This window comes from Pristiophorus japonicus, chromosome 5 (genome assembly GCF_044704955.1).
Source record: "Pristiophorus japonicus isolate sPriJap1 chromosome 5, sPriJap1.hap1, whole genome shotgun sequence".
Classification (NCBI taxonomy): Eukaryota; Metazoa; Chordata; class Chondrichthyes; family Pristiophoridae; genus Pristiophorus; species Pristiophorus japonicus.
The window spans coordinates 212,400,813-212,422,702 of NC_091981.1; the positions used below are offsets into that span (position 1 = coordinate 212,400,813).

Here is a 21,890-nt window from a genome sequence, read left to right on the forward strand (position 1 = left end):
AAAGATGAATACAAAAAATGTAGTGTGCAGATCTTCAGGGATCCAGGTCTCCATCAGGGCCTGGACCCCCATGAGGTTTCCACAACTGCTGGTGGGTCAGCTGAATCCCTATGAAGGTCCAGGATGTATAAATTCAAGCGTTCGAAGTCCATGTCTGGCCCCAACCCCTACATCAATGACCTTGTAAAGGAAGAGCAGAGGCACCACTGCCAAAAAGCCATCCAAAACCTTTGGTTTTAGCACCAGGGCCGTGGCCTAGTTTCCAGGCATCCGAGGGCACTCTTGCTGACGTTATACCAGGAGATCGCTGGAATGGCTGTGGATATTGTAAAGTCCTGTCCCCTCAGTGCAGATTCACACGAGGCATGTAGTGAAGTCAAGGTCACTCTGGACCTGCACCTTTATTTCACAGCTCTGGAATGCTGCACTTGCCTGAGACCTGTCCTTATATACCTGTCTCTTGCAAATGCACTCCTGGTGGTAATGTATGCTGGTGGTTACAGGTCATATCTTATTACAGTCATGTATAGCATGTTAGGATACAGTTACATATAATAATGTAAGATACATGACACCACCCCCCCCACACCTCGGACTTCATTTGATGCATAGTGTAAGGCTTCTCATGCCTTCTGTTCGCCTTCCACAGCACCCTCACTCCCCCCCGGGCTTCGTTTCAAGCCGAGCCCCGAGCCCATGTCCGGGCGAGGGGCCGATTCTGCCAGCCGATGCTCTGTTCTCGAGCCCAGTTTAGAGACGTTCGGTGGTTGCGTGTCAGTTTTAAAAAAATCAAAACTTAAAGAATTCCATTAAACTTCCATTTCCTGCGTTTTAAGTTTTAAAAATTTAAGCTTAATTATGCATATCCTGACTCCCTTGAAAACTTCACCTAAAACCAATGTCATCTTTCTGTGCCGGTTTTTTAATGTCCACTTGTTTTCCTTAAGTGCCCAGAAGGTTTTTTGGGAGTGATCACATCGGGCATCCTAGGAGAAATGTAAATTGGCCAAACTTGGTTAATCGTGAAAAACTGGCGCAGACATCAGGTTATGCCCCCGATGTCGCAAAAAAAAACTAACCTAAAAAAATCGTAACTGAGCTACGCGGGCGCTCAAAGATTTGTAAACTTGGATTTTTAAAATTTAGGCCCAAAAAAGCGGCTCGCGCCAAAAAATCGGCACAAATCACTGGGGAAAATTAAACCCACAGTAAGTAACGTAACCTGGAGCATAAAATTACAAAGAGACAATGATTGATTAAGTGAATGGGCAAAACTGTGGTAGGTGGATTTCCATGCAGGCAAGTGTGATATCATCCATTTTGGACCAAAAAAGGATAGATCCGAGTATTTTCTAAATGGCGAAAAGCGAGGAACAGTGATTTACCAAAGAGATTAGGGGTCCATGTGTACAAATCATTAACATATAGTTGTCAGGTACAAAAAATAAACAAAAAGGCTAATGGAATGTTAGCCCATGGGCTCAGGTTTCGGCCTGAGTTGCTCTTATTTTTTTGGAGCAACGAGTTTAGAATGGAGCATCTTAGAAATTGCAATTCTCGGCATTTAGTTTGCTCTAGTTCTAGTGAGTTAGAATAGTTCCATTTTAGAACAGATTTTTTTTTGAAAAGGGGGCATGTCCAGTCACTTACGCCTGTTTTTCAAGTTTAGGCAGCGAAAACTTACTCCAAGCTAACTTAGAATGGAGTAAGTGTAGATTTTTGTACGCTCAGAAAAATCTTGCCTACACTTAGAAATCAGACGTAGGAATCGAGAGATGGCGGGGGGGCGGCGGGGTGGGGGGGGAGGGGGGTTTACAAACATTAAACACTTCACTTTTACAAATAAAGAGCCATCATCAATAATAAATGATAAATAAATCAACAAATCAACCAATAAATCAATCAAAAAAAATTAAAAAGTTAAGAATATAAAAAATAATAAAAAGTCACTCAATAAATAAAAAATTATTTCTACTCACCTACTGCAGCACCGGGGAGAAGAGAGGTGGGGGGGGGGAGGAGAGGGGGGGTGAGAAGAGAGGGGGGGAGAAGAGGGAGAGAAGAGTGGGGGAGAAGAGAGGGTGGAGAAGAGAAGGGGGGAGCGAGATGCCGGGCGGGCGGGCCCCACCGCCGACGAGGTAAGAGGTGTCAGGCCCAGGATAGGGGCGACGTCCCTTCAGCCAGGGATAGGGTTGTCGCCCGGAGACAGGACGTGCTGGGAGGACCAGGAGCTACTGCGCACGCGCGCAGCCTCCACTGAACATGCACGCAGCTGCCGGCACTGTTTTCGGCGCAGGGCTGTGGCTCCACCCCCAGCAGCTCCTGCTGCGCAGCGCCGAGCTGGAAATGGACCTACAGCTATCGGAGAATCACAAGGTAAGTATTCGGCGCAATTTTTGTTCTACAAATTAGGCGGGCCTCTCCGATGTGCGTCGTTCTAGCGGGAGTCTGAAACTTGAGCCCTATATGTGGAGGGCTAGAATATAAAGTGAAGCAAGTTTTGCCGCAGCTAAACTAAGCCCTGGTTAGATCTCATCTGCAATACTTTGTATCACACCTTAGAAAGGATGTAGTGGCCTTGGAAGGAGTGCAGCACAGATTCACCAGTATGTTGCCAGGGCTCCAAGGGTTAAGTTATGAGGAGTGGTTACATAAACCAGGCTTGTATTCCCTGGGTATTCCCTGGAATATAGAAGGTGAAATGATTGAGGTTTTTAGGATTTTGAAAGGCATTGATGAGGTAGAGAGAGAGACATTTTTTTCTGCTAGTGGGAGAGTCCAAGACAAGGTGACAAAACTTTAAAATTAGAGCTAGACTGTGCAGGGTGGTGTCAGAAAGCACTTCGTCACACAAAGGGAGTGGAAATTTGCAAGTCTCTCCCCCAGAATGCTGTTGAGGCCATTTCAAATTCCAAAACTGAGATAAAGCAGGTAAATGGGGGTAGGATACAGATCTCACTGAATGGCAGAGCAGGCTTGAGGGGTTGAATGGTCTATTCCAATTCCTATGTTCCTATATGTGAGTCTAGATGGTGATAGTCAGCAGTCTATTCACCACAGTGGCATCACAGGCACGCCCAATCCCATCTTTACTAATCACACACACACCTTCCAATGTGGGTTACTGCAGAATGAGAAGGATTGCAAACTCTGGCTGATTTTAACATTCCTTAACCCAGGGCACTCAGCTGATCTATTCTTAAATTGATTTTTTAAACCTCGTGAAAGGCAAGCATCAGAAAATTATTATTATCTTGAAATCTATGGCCACTAGATTGAAAGCTGAAAGTAAATCTATTGATTTGTGTTCGGAACAAATCAATTAATACATTGACAGAAGTCACGTTCATCCCAAAATATAACTTCCATTTGATATTATACACAGTATAAATTATAAAATGTATAAATCAACACTACTAAGCCCCAGATTCATGTGAGGACAAGTCTCATGATGGACGCAAATGAAATATATCCCATTATAAACTGTCGGTAGGCTAAAATCATGAATCCCTACTTATCAATCGATGCTTTCCTTCACCTGGATGCTGAAAATCCACCACTGGCTTCTTGCCTCTTCCCAATACTGTCGACCATCTTTGCTTGGCCTGTCATTTTATTTTATTTTCCCATAAGTATAAACAGAGTAATTCCTCTCAAGTTATAGAATGTCAGAGTGAACATCAATAAAATGCTGCGACTGATGACCGAGCCAGTGCAAAATATGCAAGTCTAGCAACTTGTTTCAAGTCTTCTTTGGAAAGGAAGTTTATGAGGTTTCCCATAGCAAGAGAGCCATAAATATCGGTCAAGTATCTTACATTATTATATATAACTGTATCCTAACATGCTATACATGACTGTCATAAGATATGACCTGTAACCACCAGCATACCTTACCACCAGGGGTGCACTTGCGAGAGACAAGTATATAAGGGCAGGTCTCAGGCAAGTGCAGCATTCCAGAGCTGTGAAATAAAGGTGCAGGTCCAGAGTGACCTTGACTTTACTACATGACTCGTGTGAATCTGTACTGAGGAGACAGGACTTTACAGGTGGGATTCCCGATCATTGCGCCTGCTCAGAACTGGGTGTGGGCCATACTAGGGCATCAACCTTGGGGAGAGAGAGAACAAAGAACCTTGCCCTGCCTGCCATTTTGAGTTTCATGCAAAAGTAGAATTTAATCATGGGGGCAATACTGACAATGCCATACCTTGTGCAAGCCTTCTGCATGATAGTGCTGCGGAGGAGACAATTGATTCGATGTCATTGCATGAGGAACTTCAGAGCATGTTCAGGCATTCGTACTGCACCTGAGTGATGCAGACTGTGTCAGAAGGCTGCGTTTTCGCAAAGAAGTTGTAACGGAGATCTGTGAGTTCGTAAAAGCAGACCTGCAACCTAGAAGCATCAGGAGGACTGCTTTGTCAGTTGAAGTGAAGATTACAGCTGCACTTTCATTCTATGCATCTGGATCGTTCCAGGCCACAACTGGGGATGTGTGCTCCATTTCTCAACATACAACACATATCTGCATTAGGCAGGTGACTGCTGCACTGTATGCCCGGAGGAATGACTACATAAAGGTCCTCATAACCGCCCAGGCAATGTGTGAAAGGGCTGTGGGCTTCTCCAGGATTGCTGGCTTCCCAAAGGTACAGGGCTGCATTGATTGTACCCACATTGTCATGCGAGCACCTTTGGCGAATTCCAAGATGTGCAGGAACAGAAAAGGCTTCCACACCATTAATTTGCAGCTCATGTGTGACGACATGCATCGCATCATGTCAGTTGATGCAAGATACCCTGGGAGCACCCATGATGCGTTCATCCTACGTGAAAGCACTATATCTGCCATGTTTCAGCAGCAGCCAGAAGGGCACAGCTGGCTACTGGGAGACAGAGGGTACAGTCTCGCCACCTGGCTCATGACGCCCCTACGCGTAACCCGGACAGAAGCTGACCGCGAATACATGTTGCACATTTTGACACGCAGCATAATAGAGAGGACCATTGGCATCCTGAAATAACGTTTCCGATGCCTGGACCATTCTGGAGACTATTTGCTATACTCTCCTGAGATTGTCGGTCAGTTCACTGTTGTGTGCTGCATGCTGCATAACTTAGCCATCGTGAGGCAGCAGCACCTGGCAGTGGAAGACCCACCTGAGGTGAGAGTGGCTGATGATGATGAGGAAGATGCAGATGACGAGGAGGAGAAGGAAGACGAGGAAGCCATGCAACTACATTAACCCAGAGCACGACGGCGGAGGAGGGCGGACCATCATGCACCTTTAATGATTGCTCGAGCCTTACACCAGCAGCTCATCCGTGAACGCTTTGCTGCCTGAAGGCTCAGCGGCAACTATTCCAAATGGATCATGTTTACTATTTGGACCTGTTCCGTAATGTTGTGTTGTGTTAATGGAACAAATGACGACAATGATTCTTGTTTACTTCAAAAAGTTGTGTTAATAATGGAACAAATAATGTAAATGATTCAATTATAATTTAAAATATATTTTATTCACAAGTTTAACAAACATTTCTTTGTATTTAACTTAACTTTAATAAAAATATTCTTGTATCAAACTTTAGAGTTTTCAGTTAAAAACTTTAAGATCACTTACAAACTTTTAAACTTGTAAATTTACATAACTTACAAAAAACTTTAAATTTGAGAACAGTTACAACAGTAACAATAATAATAACAACAACAACAATAATAACGACAACAGCAGAAAAGAAAGGCTGCACCCATCTCTCCTTCACCTTATTCTAAGACCGCCTGCTGCGCTTGGTCTTGTTGTCTCCACCCCCGCCCGCAGGGGGTGACGCAGCGTTTCTTGGGTTGGTACCAAGATTATTCTTTCGAACATTCTGATAATGCGCACTTCTTGATATGGTGGGGGGAGGAGGTTGGGGGGTGGGAGGCAGCCGATAATATGGAGGGCCCGGCTTGGGCCTCTTCAGAGGTTGGTCTAGGGAGTGGAGTGGGAGTGGCAGTTGATTCTGTCAATGGGCGTGGGGTCTGGCGTGTTCCTTTATTGCAGCAGCTAACTCCGACATTCCCTCCCTCATGTTCACGGACAGTGTGTCAACTTCCTACAACATTCCTTCCCTAATGTATGCCGACAGTGTCTCAGCTACCTGTGACATGCCCTCCTTCATGTTGAGCAACAGTGTTTCAACTACCTGCAACATTCTCTCCCTCATGTTCACTGACAGCGCATCAGCGACCTGCGACAATCCCTCCCGCATGTACACCGACATTGTTTCCAATGACTGAGACATTCCCTCCCTCATGTTCCCGGACAGTGTTCCCATTTCTTGTGAGAGCGTTGTTACTTCTCTCGACAGTCCCAATATCTCATCACCCACCCCACTGATGTGTCCAGGAGTGATCGGGTAAGGTCAATGCTCTCCGTACTCATTACCATCATCTGAACCATATCTGTTAGATCCTGCACCTCATGAGAGCCCTGTCGAGCTCTCCTTCCCCTCCACACCCTAGGTGTGGCTTGCTACATCCCACTGGTACCCACAGCCTTGGACGGTGGGGCCCTGGGTATGCCTCACTTCACCCCACTGAATTGCCCAGACTCGGTCGGAAACCATGGAACCAACACTCATACCACTCAGGGAAGGGGCTGGCACCTCAATGGGCAGCACTTGCACCTCTTCCAGAGTGAGTACAACAGTGGGGGCTTCATCCATCCCCTCCCCCTCCCCCTCCCCCTCACCCTCACCCCCATGCTCTTGGTCTGGAAGGTGGGATTAGAAGATGTTCTACTCTTCAGACTTGTCCGCGTCTGAATCTTCTTCTGCATCGGCTTCAGCCTCTTCAGGATTGGCCTCAAGTTCAGAGAAATATAACAGAACAGACAAATAGTTAGCAGCAAAGGAGGGGGCAGGGTGACATAAGTAGGCTCACATAGCGCAGGCAGCAGGCTGATTTGAAGGACCACGTTGAATGATCATCATCATAGGCAGTCCCTTGAAATGCTTTCACTCTAAAAGTGAGTTCTTAGATGACTGAACAGTCCAATACAGGAATTAGTCTCTACAGGAAAGGGTGGGTGGGACTGGTTTGCCGCGCGCTCCTTCCGCCGCCTGCGCTTGGTTTCTGCAAGCTCTTGGCGATGAGACTTGAGGTGCTCAGCGCCCTCCTGGATGCACTTCCTCCACTTAGGGCAGTCTTTAGGCAGGGACTCCCAGGTTTCGGTGGGGATGTTGCATTTTATCAAGGAGGCTTTGAGGGTGTCCTTGAAACGTTTCCTCTGCCCACCTCGGGCTCGCTTGCCGTGTAGGAGTTGCGAGTAGAGCGCTTGCATTGGGAATCTTGTGTCAGGTATGCGAACAATGTGGCCTGCCCAGTGGAGGTGGTCAAGTGCGGTCAATGTTTCGATGCTGGGCCTGTTGGCCTGATCGAGGACGCTAACATTGGTGCGTCTGTCCTCCCAGAGGATTTGCAGGGTCTTGCGGAGACATCGTTGGTGATATTTCTCCAGCAATTTGAAGTGTCTACTGTATACGGTATTTCTACAGGAGGGCGGGTATTTCTACAGCCCTGTAGATCATGAGCTTGATGGCAGATTTGAGGGCCTGATCTTCGAACACTCTCTTCCTCAGGCGGCCGAAGGAGGGGGTGTTGAAACTCGTCATCGATGTCTGCCCTTGCTGATAATAGGCTCCCGAGGTATGGAAAGTGGTCCGCATTGTCCAGGGCCGCACTTTGGATCTTGATGACTGGGGCGCAGTGCTGTGTGGCGGGGTCAGGTTGGTGGGGGATCTTTGTCCTACGGATGTTTAGTGTAAGGCTCATGCTTTCGTACGCCTGAGTGAAGATGTTGACTATGACTTGGAGTTCAGTCTCTGAATGTGTGCAGACGCAAGCGTCGTCCGCATATTGTAGCTTGACGACAGAGGTTGGGACGGTCTTGGACCTGGCCTGGAGACGATGAAGGTTGAACAGGTTTCCACTGGTTCTGTAGTTTAGTACCACGCCAGCGGGGAACTTGTTGAGTGTGGGGTGGAGCATTGCAGCGAGGAAGATTGAGAAGAGGGTTGGCGCGATGACACAGCCCTGCTTGACCCCGGTCCGGACATGGATTGGGTCTGTAATGGGTCCGTTGGTCAGGATCATGGCTTGCATGTCGTCGTGGAGCAGGCGAAGGATGGTGACGAACTTTTGGGGGCAGCCGAAACAGAGGAGGACGCTCCATAGTCCCTCGCGGTTTACAGTGTCAAAGGCCTTTGTAAGGTCAAAGAAGACCATGTACAAGGGTTGGTGATGTTCCCTGCATTTTTCTTGCAGCTGTCGCGCTGTAAAAATCATGTCCATTGTACCCCTGGAGGACGAAATCCGGGAGGAGCTCCTCAGCCACAGGGAGAAGACGGTTGAGGAAGATTCTAGTGATGACTTTCCCACTGGCTGATAACAGGGAGATTCCTCTGTAGTTGCCGCAGTCGGATTTGTCCCCTTTTTTAAAGATGGTCATGATTACTGCATCTCTGAGATCTCCTGGCATGCTCTCCTCCTTCCAGATGAGAGAGATGAAGTTATGCATTCGTGTCAATAGTGCCTCTCCACCATACTTTAGTGCCTCAGCGGGGATTCCATCCACTTCCGTTGCCTTGTTGTCCTTGAGCTAGCGGATGGCCTTTTCTACCTTGTGCAGGGCTGTGGTTTTGCTGAGATGGTGGTGGGTGAATGATAGCACATTACATCAACCAAAGTGTAGCTGACGGAGACATCCTCATGAACCGAAGCATCGCTAGCCCGAGCAGTACTTAACATTTAGCAAAGCCAGACTCTGGAATTTTCAGGACTTACCCTCTCCCTCCGGTGTGGGCCCAGCTGGTGCCGTGGTGGTTGCTTTTCTCCAGGCAGGACCCATCAAAGCAGCGACCCTCTCTTTCAAGGGTGTCAGTGGCTGCAGATTTGCCGGGTCTCCTCCTGTTCGAGCTCTTTCTCATTTGTTGTGTGCCACCTTCCTCTGCAAAGATGAAAATATAACTTTTTAGAGAGTGTCTTTCTGCTGGGTGGGACAGATACAGCTGGTCACATTTACAATTGCAATTCCATTGAATAACTGAAAATATTACTTACACTAACTACTTGACCAAGATCCTGCCACTTCTTTTTGCACTGGCCTCCAGACCTCAGGGTGGTCATCATTGCACAGTAATCTTCTACAAGTTGGTTTCAGCATTTCTGCATTTCCTTTGGTGGAACTTTTATGTGACCTCTGCTGCTGTCTATCTGCCCTCAATCACAGTAATTAGTGCCTCCACTTCGTCCTGTAAGAAATTCTTGGTCCCTTGTGCTGCGTTACATCTTGTATTGCAGCTCCGATTTTTTTCAATGAGAATTAAAGTTCTCACACACAACTGGCTCTTTAAAAATGGCTGAATGCAGACTGGGAGCAAGTGCGCCCATAGGAATCACGTCAAAAACGTCCCTTTTTTTTCGCATATGCACAGAAGCGGGGGTGGGGGGGCATTGTTTTTTCGCTGCAGTCATTAGGCTCCACCCTCCGAAGCTACAGGACAGGCTTCAAAAAATAGAATGGGGAAACTTGCTACTTTTTTTTGGAGTAGTTGGGGCCAAGAAAAACGGGCACTACGCCAAAAAACGGCATTGGGGAAAATTGAGCCCTATGCTACCAATCTTTTTGTCATTGGCAAACTTGGATATATGTCTCTCTATTGTGTTATCTAAATCATTAATAAATATAGTGAAAAGTTGAGGCACCAGCACAGATCCTTGTGAGACACTACTTGTCACTTCCTTCTAAGTTGAATGCACACCTATTATCCTTACTCTCTGTCTTCTGCCACCCAATCTCCTAATCAGATCAATAATTTGCCTTCAATTCCATGGGCTTAAATTTTAGTTAACAGTCTCTTATGTAAAACCTTATCAAATGCCTTCTGGAATTCCCTATAAACTACATCCATAGATATTCTCCTGTCTACTACTTTAGTTATTTCCACAAAACATTCAATTAGGTTTGATAGACATGGCCTACTTTTAACAAATCCATGTTGGCTCAAATTTCTCTAATTGCTCAGTCACTCTGTCCTTAATGGATATGAGAGATAGTCATTTGTGTGAGATACTTAATTAGTATATAGGGAATTGTATCCCAGTATGAATTGGTACCTGCAGTAAAGGAGAACATTGGAGGGACAAAAATTTCAAAACCTTTTAATCAAAACACATGAACCTGAAATTCTGAACTTTTGAAAGAACAAGATTAATGGTTTGTAATTTATTCAATTTATGATGGGTAATTAAACAATAATGCTTGAGCAAATATACTGTGCCAGGGAACTGAGACAAGCTGTTCAAGAGAATTGGTCCCGTCCTTCATACAACTAGCCTATCTTTAAATTCCCTATTCCAGCAGATAAGTACATTATTGTCATGCTTTCAAATGTCTTTTTAAAAAATCTACTCATTGGATAAAGAAATAGACTAAACTTTTATATTTAATATGATTCTGGTGGCATAGTATTTAGCTTCAATGGTTTCAATAGAGATTAAAAAAAATAATAATAGCCAGACCTCCCAGTTCCAGTTGTTGTCCGGTGAACCCTGCTAGAATGCATGTATTTGTGGAGGGTGATTGAGAACAGCATTGGGCTCTGTTGTGATACACCACAAACAATCAAATAATCTGCCAACAAAGTCTGTGTAAACTCACACATGAAAAATGGAAACTTTGGCAAAGCCTTTCACCATCCATAGAACTGTAACCCTGTATGAGTCATTCTCTTCAGAGAGGAGAAAAAATGTTGATTAAAAACACAAAGGAACTCTAGCAGGAGCATCAATAATGATTGCAAATTGGCTAGAAATGGCCAAGCAGCTGGCTGGTGGCATTCAAATGAGGCTTGGCAGTTAAAATCTATTGTGCCTCCAGCAAATTCCCACAAGGGATTGTCCCCCTTCTCCCACTGGCTTCCTGTCGGTGTTAAAATTAGCCTTACAAAGTCAGTTTCACGTCCAAGGAGAAAATTGTAAATCATAGGGGTCAAGTTTCGGCCTGAGTTGCTCCAATTTTTTTTGGAGCAACTAGTTTAGAATGAAGTATCTTAGAAATTGCAATTCTCGACATTTAGTTTGCTCCAGTTCTAGTCAGTTAGAACAGTTTCATTTTAGAACAGATTTTTTTTTCAAAAGGGTGTGTGTCCGGCCACTTACGCCTGTTTTGAAAGTTTAGGCAGTGAAAACTTACTCCAAACTAACTTAGAATGGAGTAAGTCTTGATTTTTGTACGCTCAGAAAAACCTTGCCTACACTTTAGAAATCAGGCGTAGGTTACAAATCAGGTGTAGGGAACGAGGGGGGGTCGGGGGGGAGGGAAGTAATTAAATTTTACAAGCATTCAACAGTCTTACTTAAACAAATAAAGAGCCATCCTGAATAAAAAATTATAAACAAAGCAACTACAAAATATTGAATATTCTTACCTGTGTGAAGCAGCAGCAGCCTTCGAGCTGCGGTGCTTTAGGCAGGCCTTCCTTCCATGTAGGAGGCAGGGGCGGCGTCAGTGGCTCGACGGCAGCCGAAGACACAGCAAGCAGCCTTCGAGCTGTGAGGGAAGCTGAGGCAATTCGGCCACGGGATAGGGGCGGTGGCAGTGGCTGATGGCAGATGAAGACACAGCAAGCAGCCTTCGAGCTGTGAGGGAAGCTGAGGCAATTCGGCCACGGGATAGGGGCAGTGGCAGTGGCTGATGGCGGCCAAAGACACAGGAAGCAGCCTTCGAGCTGCAAGCGAGGTTGAGGTCATTTGGCCAGGGACCGGGAGAGGCAGCCAGATAGGCAGTTTGAAACTTAAATTTGTAATTACAAATGTGTGCTACATTGTCAACACCATGGATTATGCAATGGTTCACCAGCAATTCACTGCATAGGAGAGAATTGATTAGAGCTCACCGCACCAGGAACGTCATAGCCCGTAGGCTGATGAGCAGGAGACCTTACCACGTTGGCAATATCGAGCCAGGCGCTCGTACCTGGACATGAGCGAGGCTGATTGTGTCAAAAGCCTGCGTTTCTGCAGAGAAGTTGTCGTTGAGCTCTGTGATATGCTGAGAGCAGATTTGCAGCCAGAAGCAGAACGCCAACTGCCTTGTCTGTTGAAGTGAAGGTAACAGCTGCACTTGCCTTCTATGCCTCGGGATCGTTTCAGGCTATAACTGGAGATGTGTGCGCCATCTCTCAATGTGCAATACATGCCTGCATTTACCAGGTCATGGCTGCACTGTATGTGCGGAGGAATGACTTAATCAATTTCCCAATGACCGCACAAGCGATCCATGAGAGGGCTGTGGGCTTCTTCAGGATTGCTGGCTTCCCAAAGGTACAGGGCTGCATTGATTGTACCCACATAGCCTTGCAAACACCTGTGGAGGATTTCGAGCAGTACAGGAACAGAAAAGGTTTCCACTCCATCAATGTGCAGCTTGTGTGTGACGACAAGCAGCACATCATGTTAGTCGATGCGAGATACCCTGGCAGCACCCATGATGTGTTCTTCCTACATGACAGTGTTATATCTGACATGTTTGAGCAGCAGCCAGAAGGGCAGAGCTGGCTACTGGGAGACAAAGGGTACGGCCTGACCACCTGGCTCATGACGCCCCTACGCGTGACACGGACAGAAGCTGACCGTCAATACAACATGGCGCACATTGCGACGTGCAGCATCATTGAGAGGACCATTGGCATATTGAAACAGCGTTTCCGATGCCTGAACCATTCCGGAGGCTACTTGCAATACTTCACTGTTGTGTGCTGCATGCTCCATAACTTAGCCATCATGAGGCAGCAGGAGCTGGTAGTGGAACCAGAAGACCCACGTGAGGGTCCAGTGCCTGATGATAGTATTTTGGAAGAACAGGATGAGGATGATGATGATGATCAGGAAAGTACATAAGTGCCTGATGCCGGAGCACGAGGTCGGAGGAGGGCCGTCCATCGTGCTCCTTTAACGATTGCTCGAGCCCTGCGCCAGCAGCTCATCCGTGAACGCTTCAATTACTGACGCCTGAGGGCTCTGCGACCACTGTTACGCATGGACATGTTTATTCTTTGATGTTGTTCCTACGTTGTGTTGTGTTAATGGAAGATGAATCAGTTTTAATGAAAAAATATTTTATTGAAAAGTTAACGTCACTGTAATAAAATATTTGTTGTATCAAAATTCACTTTTTAATATGACTCTTGAAGATCACTTAAAAACTTTAAGATCACTTATGAACTTGTAAAGTTACAGAACAATTTCAATGTGAAAAATCTTACACTGTTAAGATCACTTAAACTTCAGATCACTTTTAGGTGCAAGATTAAATAAGTTACAAAAAGTGAGAGCATTTACACTATAAGATCACTTAAAAACCCTAAGATCACTTATAAGTTGTAAAGTTACAAAACTTACAAAACAATTTTAATGTGAAAAATCTTGCACTCTTACGATCACTTAGATTTGAGGATCACTTTTTAGATGCAAAATTAAATAATATACAAAAAGTGAGAGCATTTACACTATAAGATCACTTAAAAATCCTAAGATCACTTATAAGTTGTAAAGTTACAAAACTTACAAAACAATTTCAATTTGAAAAACGCTACTAGAGCTACATCAAGAACAAGAACAAAAGCAGCAAAGAAAGGCTGCAACCATGTCTCATCCACATCTCAGTGAATGTTCACTTCTTCATGGGGGTGTCATTTGATTGGCGGGGCTGTGTGCCCTTATTGCAGCAACTACCTCCATGAGGGCCTGTGCCATCACTTGCATGCCCTCCCTGACGGCCTGTGCCGTCGATTGCACTCCCTCGGACATTCCCTCCCTAAATTCCCGTGTCATTACTGCTATTTCTCCCGTCAGGACCGTCACCTCTTCACCCACTGCACTGATGCTACCGATGAGTGATCGGGTAAGCTCATTGGTCTCCATATCCAATGCCACAACCTGAGCCGCATCTGTTGCATGCTGCATCTCAGGAGCGCGTGTCTCCAATCACCTTCTCCTCTGCCTGGGTCTGTCTCGCGGCACCACTACACTGGGAGGCACAGGCAGGGACGGTGGGACGCTCGGTGTTCCAAATGGCACCACTACACAAGGAGGCGCGGGCTGGAATGGTAGGACGCTCGGTGTTCCAGACGGCAGTACTAGAGAGAGAAAGGCGCGGGCTGGGACGGTGGGTCGCTCGGTGTCCCAGACGACAGCACTCGAGTGCGAGCCGTGGGCTGGGATGGTGGGTGAATGGATGTAAACGGCTCCATTATATCACCAGCACCACTGGGACCCGCAATGTCGGAATCAAAACCATGGAAGGTGGAACCAGAACCTATACGAGTGGGGAGCGCAGGTTCGGACGGTGGTGCACTGGCTGTAAACTGCTGCATTACACCAGCAGCACCACTGGGACCCGCAACATCGGAATCAAAACCATGGAAGGTGGAACCAGAACCTATGCAAGGGATTGAAACTCTGATGCCCCTTAATGGGGGCTCATAACCATTAATTTGGAAGGTCTCCCCTGTAGACATTTCAGTCATCGCCACCATCATCCAATCTGGATCGTCCGCATCTGGTTGTACTGGTTCTTGTTCTGTATCTTCAGGATCCTCAGGATTGGCAGCATCATCACGTTCTGCAAAATACATCAGAACAGTCAAATGTTCAACAGCAAGGGAGGGAGCAGGATGGGTGGCATTAGTACTCTCACACATAGCAGGCCAGGCAGCAGGTTGATTTAAAGGGCCACGATGCATTTTCAGGACTTACCCTCTTCCTCGCGTGCGGGCCCAGCTTGTGCTGTACTGATTGCTTTTCTCCATGTCCGACTCATCATAGCAGCTACCCTCTGTTCCAAGGGTGTCAGTGGATGCAGATTGGGCGTGCCTCCTCCTGTCCGAGTTGCTTCCCTTTTGTTGTGGGCCAATTTCTTCTGAAAAGAGTAAAATATAACTTTTTACAGAATGTGTCTTTCTGCAGGGTGGGGACATACAGATAGTCATGTTACAATTACGATTACATTAAAAAATGAAAATATTACTTACACTAACTTCTTAACCAAGGTCGTGCCATTTCTTTTTACACTGGCTTCCAGATCTCATGGTATGCACCACTGCGCAGTAATCTTCTGCAACTTGGTTCCAACGTTTCTTCATTTCTTTAGGTGGCACTTTTATGCGACCTCTGTTGCTGGTATCTAGCTCCTGCCATCTCTGCTCAATGACGTTGACTAATATCTCCACTTCCTCATGCAAGAAATTCTTTGTTCTTGGTGGACGTTGTTCCATTGCTGTATTGAATTGACACTCTTATTTTTCAAATAAGTCCTTAATTTGCATGCATCTATGCAGCACTTGTTCTGGAAGTTTAGCAGTGAAAAGCAGCACTCACTGATTTCAGCAGGTGATTTATTCAACAGTGCTGCTAAAAGCCAAAAAAATCACTAAAATTCAATTCGAAGCCTTTCCAGAGGTCCACGAGACAAATCAGCACTTTTCTTTAAGTTCCTTTAAAAATGGCCGAGTGCCAATGTTTCTGGGCTACTGCGCGTGTGCGCGCTCCAACGTGCACGCGCAGGGCTGCCGGCACGACATTCCCTCATTTGACTTCGCCCCGCTCCCCCTCCACTTGCAGAATCAGTGCGCCTCTGTGGCTCTGCCCCCCGCTGCTGTCTGCGCGCCGTGCCGAGCTCCCAGAGACCAGCAAGGAGGCCAAGAATTATGAGGTAGAATTTTGTTGCGCTTTTAGGCGCGAAAAACGGGCGTCCATGTCAGGGCTGCGCCGTTCAAGGCGCAGCCCGAAACTTGACCCCACAGTGAGCCAATAATAACCTACCTCATTAAGGATTCTCAATCAATGTAGAGGTGTCCTGATTTTTCTGTAAAGGTGGGAAAACCTGTTAAAATCAAGGATTCTCCATAAGCCATGATCATATTTGTCAATATTTCTCTTCTGCAATGATGATACAATAATTTATTACTTTCCCCAGGTCTTTTGTATTTTTTTTTCTGCATGCTTACAAAACGTGACACTCTTGTTCAGTAAGCTATGAATGAATCTAAAACTAACTATTAAACTCTACTTTTTGTAAAATGTTTTTTGTTATTGTACCATGAAAACATTAAAGAAAACTATGAAAATCAAAAACTGATTCCTCAAGTACATATGTGAAAATCAGTTTCTTTCAGAAGAATGGCAGATCAATTTGAATTCAAAGTCTCTGTTGTTTTTAAAAACCAGCGGTCACAATTCCCTGTCAGTCAGTGTATAAAATGCAAGCTTGGTATAATACTGTGCAGTACATATCAGAAAGGCCATAAGTTCAATCACTGGTCTGCTACGTTCAACTGAAGAAGGGGATGGGAGCACTGAAGGAGCTGTAAGTGGTCTCAATCCCTGTGCTAGAAGGAAGATAGCAGCCACTCCTAATCGCTATCCAGCCGGAAGATATTAGAAGATGCATAAGTGTGAACACCAGACGATGATAGGATTGTTATGGGGAACATACTCTAGCATTAGTTGGCACTTGCAGGCAAGGAGGGGAGAAAATTGTGCCTGTGGATGGGAAACCACATTGTCAAGAATTTCCATAATATTAACACATTTGCTTGTTGTGGTTGTACACTAGGAGTTGGAAGCAGAGAGAGTCCAACTGATAGAAGAGGTCACATCCAACAAACGGAGAATGCAGGAATTGGAAGATAACTTGCTATTTCGTCTAACCAGCACAGAAGGCTCTCTGGTGGAGGATGAATCATTGATTGAAGTACTCCGGGTCACTAAGATAACAGCTGAAGAGGTAAAAAGGATTTGGCAAAAAAAAACTGTATTCTGTGTCTGACTCTGTCGATCCATAGAATTTCTTCCAAATCCAGTTACATCTATCTATTGTTGCTTGGTTCATATCAGGTATTTAAGATTTTTTTAAAAACTCATTAAGCTGAGGTAGGTTGAAAGTAAAATGGGCTGAATTTTAGTTTCTTGTGCCCATGGGATGAGCAGTGGGCTTCGCTCGCCCGATGATGTTGGCGGGAGGCCTGATTGATTTTCATGATCAAACATCATTGCAAATTGCGCTGTTTAATTGTGGTGTTTATAGAAAACTCACTGTTTAGGAGGGTGGGAAATCCGAAAGGACAGAGTCTGAAGTGGACCTGTAGCAGCAGCTTAAAGCGGAGGAAAATAGGAATGGGAGTACATCATTCAACCCCTCGTACCTGATCCACTATTCTGTTAAGTTATGTACCTCAACTCCATTTGCCTGCTTTTTCTCCATTTCCATTAATACTTTACCTAATGTAGCAGGGCAGAAAAGATCAGGGAGGGTCAACAGAGCAGCTGATTGAAGTGGCAGCAATGAGTTGAACTTGAGTGAAATTATAAGGTTTAAAAGTCGTTGTCAGGCCTGTTTTCAGCATTACCTGACTGCATCTTTCAGTGTCTCTGAAAATAGTTTGTCGACAGGTTAAAGAAACAGCAGTGGTAACACTGATTGACAAGAAAATGGTCTTTTGTTCCTATCAACGTTGTAGGACACTAATTTTAATGTATTAATTAGGGCCCTCCTGGCTTTGCATGGGAATGCTGGCCATCTAAATTGAGTCCTGCCTAAAATGGCAATGTGCAGGCCTCCGGTAAGTCAGCGATTTTTGTCCTACTGCCTCTCCGTTCATGCTGAAAAGCGGGTTGTAGGGAGATGAAAATTGGCCTAGTGTGTCACTCAGTACACACAAAACGAAATACAGAGAACATTGGGCTCGAACTTGGTGGCCTTACCGACTGCTGCCACCGAGTTTTTTCGGCAGTCTCCCCTCGGTGCCAGTTTCCACTAGGCCTCCTGCCGGCGGGAGAGGAGTACCGCTGGGAGCAGTCCAATGATGGCCGCTAGTGAGCAAAGCGCGTAAGTGGCCTCCCACCCGCCGAGCTGGTAGATCCCTCCGGGCAGGAGTTAGCGGCAGCAGGGGGAAGACCTGCTGCGTGGAGACAGGTCTAACCCCCAACGGTATGTATGAAGACCGACAAAAAAAGTTAGTGAACTTTTATTTATTTATTTTTCAGTGATTTATGTGGATGGGGTCCCCTGAAGGACTTCCAGTGGGATTTTCCTGCAGAAATTTTTATTTTTATGTGCTCCTCCGCTCGCTGGGCCCGACTTAGTCCTCGGCGGCACTTTGGCAAGGATTGCATTTGCCGCCGAGATTGGCAGCTGCCGCCTGCTGCCTCCCAGGTTCATGGCATAAGTCCCTTTTTTGCCGGCGGGTGGTCTTTCAAAGACTCTTTTACGAGACTCACGCCCGAAGTACCGTCGGGTATCTCGGCGGTCCTTTGGGTGGCACTTGGGCGGAACTTAGCTTCCACCAAGTTCGGGCCCATTGTGTTCAGAATATTACATGAGTTCTATTCACAATCATTCCTCTACAGTGTATGGCCTAGAAATTGGCCTCCTTACTGCCTCCCGTTATCTCCTCTGGGGTGGGATAAAGAGGCATGACGACTTATCGACCGGGCGCGGCGAAATAAACGACTCGCGCTAAATTAGCCGAGAGGTTTGCGGCGGCGGTAGCACATTGCGTCGCAGTCTCCTGCGATCTCCCGGAGATCATGACGTAATTGTCCTGCCTATCGCCCCAGTAGCACCCCGGACCCGAACTTCGGTTCCGCCCCTGCAACATCACCAGTCAACAAGACTGACAACTGCAGGAGGCATTGTTCGGGAGGCCGGGCGCTTTGAGGGTGCAAGTTAAAGGGGATGTTGGTGCAGTAAGTAGAAAACTTATTGCAATGCATGATTTCAATTTTTTCAATTTCTATTCGGCTGTGATCGATCAGCCCGGCATTCTGCTGGAGTGCATGGAGCTGACCGGCTGGATCGCGGCTGCTATCGGGGATCAGCTAACTGGTCCTAATGCAGACCTGCAGCGATGGCCCTTTGTAATATAGAGCTCTCTGTGTGGTTGTGATGTCATAAAGAAAATATCCCATCCTTTAAGGATCTCGGCACTGCTGCCCAGGTCATTGTGCAGCGCTACACCACTACCGCTCTACCTGCGTCCTTTAGCGCTCCAAGAAGGAAGTGGAGCGCTTGATTTAGCACTCCACTTCCTTCCTGCAGTGCTAACACCAAATTTAGAGAAAGCTGGGCATCATTGGCGCCTGGTGCTAATTTTTCCAACTTTCAAAAGTTAGGCTCTCCCGAATTTTGCCCCCTATGAATTAATTTTCTGAAAAATTTGGATATTTTTTATTTATTTTATGGTATGGTTGTTGAAGGAACTTAGAAATCTATTTTTACTTCCAGGTGAGTGAAAAACTGAACACAGCTGCAGAAACAGAGGTGAAGATTAATGCGGCTCGTGAGGAGTATCGGCCCGTTGCTTCACGTGGCAGCAATCTTTACTTCCTCATTGTTGAAATGAGTCTAGTGAATGTGATGTACCAGACATCACTGCGACAGTTCCTGGGCATTTTTGACATTTCTATGGAGAAATCGACAAAATCACAGGTCACCTCTAAGCGAATTACTAACATCATTGACTATCTCACCTATGAAGTATTCAGGTATACAGCTCGGGGTCTGTATGAAGATCACAAATTCCTCTTCACATTGCTTATGGCACTAAAGATTGATCTACAGTCCAAGACGATATCTCATGACAATTTCCAGACATTGATTAAAGGTAACCTTCATTAGTAAAATGATTTGTAGAGTACATTTAATAAACCTTTGCTGGGAGCTAAATTTGGTGCCGAAGACAGAAATCCGAAATCAAATGGCAAAAACTGATTATTTGGCTTCAGATCTAACTACAGTGACAGTAATTAGAATCAAATCATTTTACATCCTCATTGTTCCTTTGAGTGGCTGATCAAATTAGCAGATGGTTCTGAGAAAATTGATTGCTTAACACTGGTACTTGCTTAATCATGGGGATTTTTTACTGCCATACCACACAGTGTAGATGTTAACACCATTTTATATTTGGTGTTAATTTAACTTTTATTTACCTTAGTTGAGGGATAAAGATTATCAAACTCATGCTTGACCCAAAGAAAAAAGAAAGGCTGAAGAGAAGGCAACAAGCCCTAATTAAAAGCATACTTATTATGGAGCAAAGATAAACAAATTACCCCTCTCCCCTCCCAAGAGACGAACAAACACCACAGACGGCAAAAACTGGAAGAGGAATTTTACCCCCCCCAAAAGAATTTACATTTAATTCGCGAATTTCATGTCCTCAAGACATCCCAAAGCACTTCACAGCCAATGAATTACATGTGAAGTATAGTCACTGTTGTTACGTAGGCAAGAGATTGTGGCTGAGATGTGACACGAGATGAGCGGTGAAAGATCGTGGCGGAGGAGCGGTGAGAGATTGTGGCGGAGGAGCGGCGAATGTTTGTGGTGGAGGAGCGGCGAGAGATCGTGGTGGAGGTGTGGTAAATGAGGGTGTGGGGCCCAGAAGAGCCAAAGGCCCAGGGGCAGCACAGGCCAGCCCACACTGCGATATATGTGTGCATTAGGTTCGTGCAGCAGAGCAGGTTTCCAATTGTCCTGGTTTACCCTTGCCACAGGATAAAGGCCTAGCTCTGTCAAGCCCGTGTGGTGGCTGATGTGCAACGGTCACCACAAGTTAAAAAAATCCACCCACACGCATCTTCCACCCCTGGAGTTCAGGACTGGAATATCGGGTCCTCCATTGAAACATCAGTGAACTCATCCCTTTTGGTGTGGAAGCAAGTCATCCTCGTTCGAGGGACCGCCTATGATGATCACGTAGGCAATAAGTGGGGGTACTGTAGTGTAGTGGTTATGTTATGGGCTAGTAAACCGGTGAGTTCAAATCCCACAATGACAGTTTCAGAATTTGAATTTTGATTTATAACACAACATGGAATTAAACAAATGTTGGATTGTCATAAAATATAACTGGTTCACTAATCACCTTTTGCGAAGGAATCCTGCTGTCTTTATCTGGTCTGGCCTTATGTGACTTCAATCACACACCAATGTGGTTGCTTCAATTGCCCTCTGAAGTGACCTATCAAGCCACTCAATTAATTCAGAGACTAGAGTCCTGAACTTAAAGAAAGGTAACTTCGACGGTATGAGACGTGAATTGGCTAGGATAGACTGGTGAATGATACTTAAAGGGTTGACGGTGGTTAGGCAATGGCAGACATTTGAAGATCACATGGATGAACTTCAACAATTGTACATCCCTGTCTGGCGTAAAAATAAAACGGGGAAGGTGGCTCAACCGTGGCTAACAAGGATCGTGTTAAATCCAAGGAAGAGGCATATAAATTGGCCAGAAAAAGCAGCAAACCTGAGGACTGAGAGAAATTTAGAATTCAGCAGAGGAGGGCAAAGGGTATAATTAGGATGGAGGACATAGAATATGAGAGTAAGCTTGCAGGGAACATAAAAACTGGCTGCAAAAGCTTCTACAGATACGTGGAGAAAAAAATTAGTGAAGACAAATGTAGGTCCCTTACAGTTAGAATCAGGTGAATTTATAATGGGGAACAAAGAAATGAGCAGACCAATTGAACAGATACTTTGGTTCTGTCTTCACTAAGGAAGACACAAATAACCTTCAGGAAATACTAGGGGTTCGAGGGTCTAGCGAGAAGGAGGAACTAAAGGAAATCCTTATTAGTCAGGAAATTGTGTGAGGAAAATTGATGGGATTGAAGGCCGATAAATCCCCAGGGCCTGATAGTCTGCATCCCAGAGTATTTAAGGAAGTGGCCCTAGAAATAGTGGATGCATTAGTGGTCATTTTCCATCATTCTATAGACTCTGGATCAGTTCCTATGGATTGGAGGGTAGCTAATGTAACACCACTTT

General features: G+C 45.6%; 1 protein-coding gene across 3 annotated transcripts in view; it reads left to right on the forward strand.

The window, feature by feature from the left end:
- The window catches only part of dnah5l (dynein, axonemal, heavy chain 5 like), a 618,296-nt gene that overhangs the window by 456,810 nt on the left and 139,596 nt on the right, over positions 1 to 21,890 (forward strand). For all 3 annotated transcript variants that reach the window (XM_070881289.1, XM_070881290.1, XM_070881291.1), the window contains 2 exons: positions 16,668 to 16,838; positions 19,338 to 19,716. In XM_070881289.1, the coding sequence (XP_070737390.1) occupies positions 16,668 to 16,838; positions 19,338 to 19,716 (550 nt within the window). The remainder of the gene's footprint in view (positions 1 to 16,667; positions 16,839 to 19,337; positions 19,717 to 21,890) is intronic.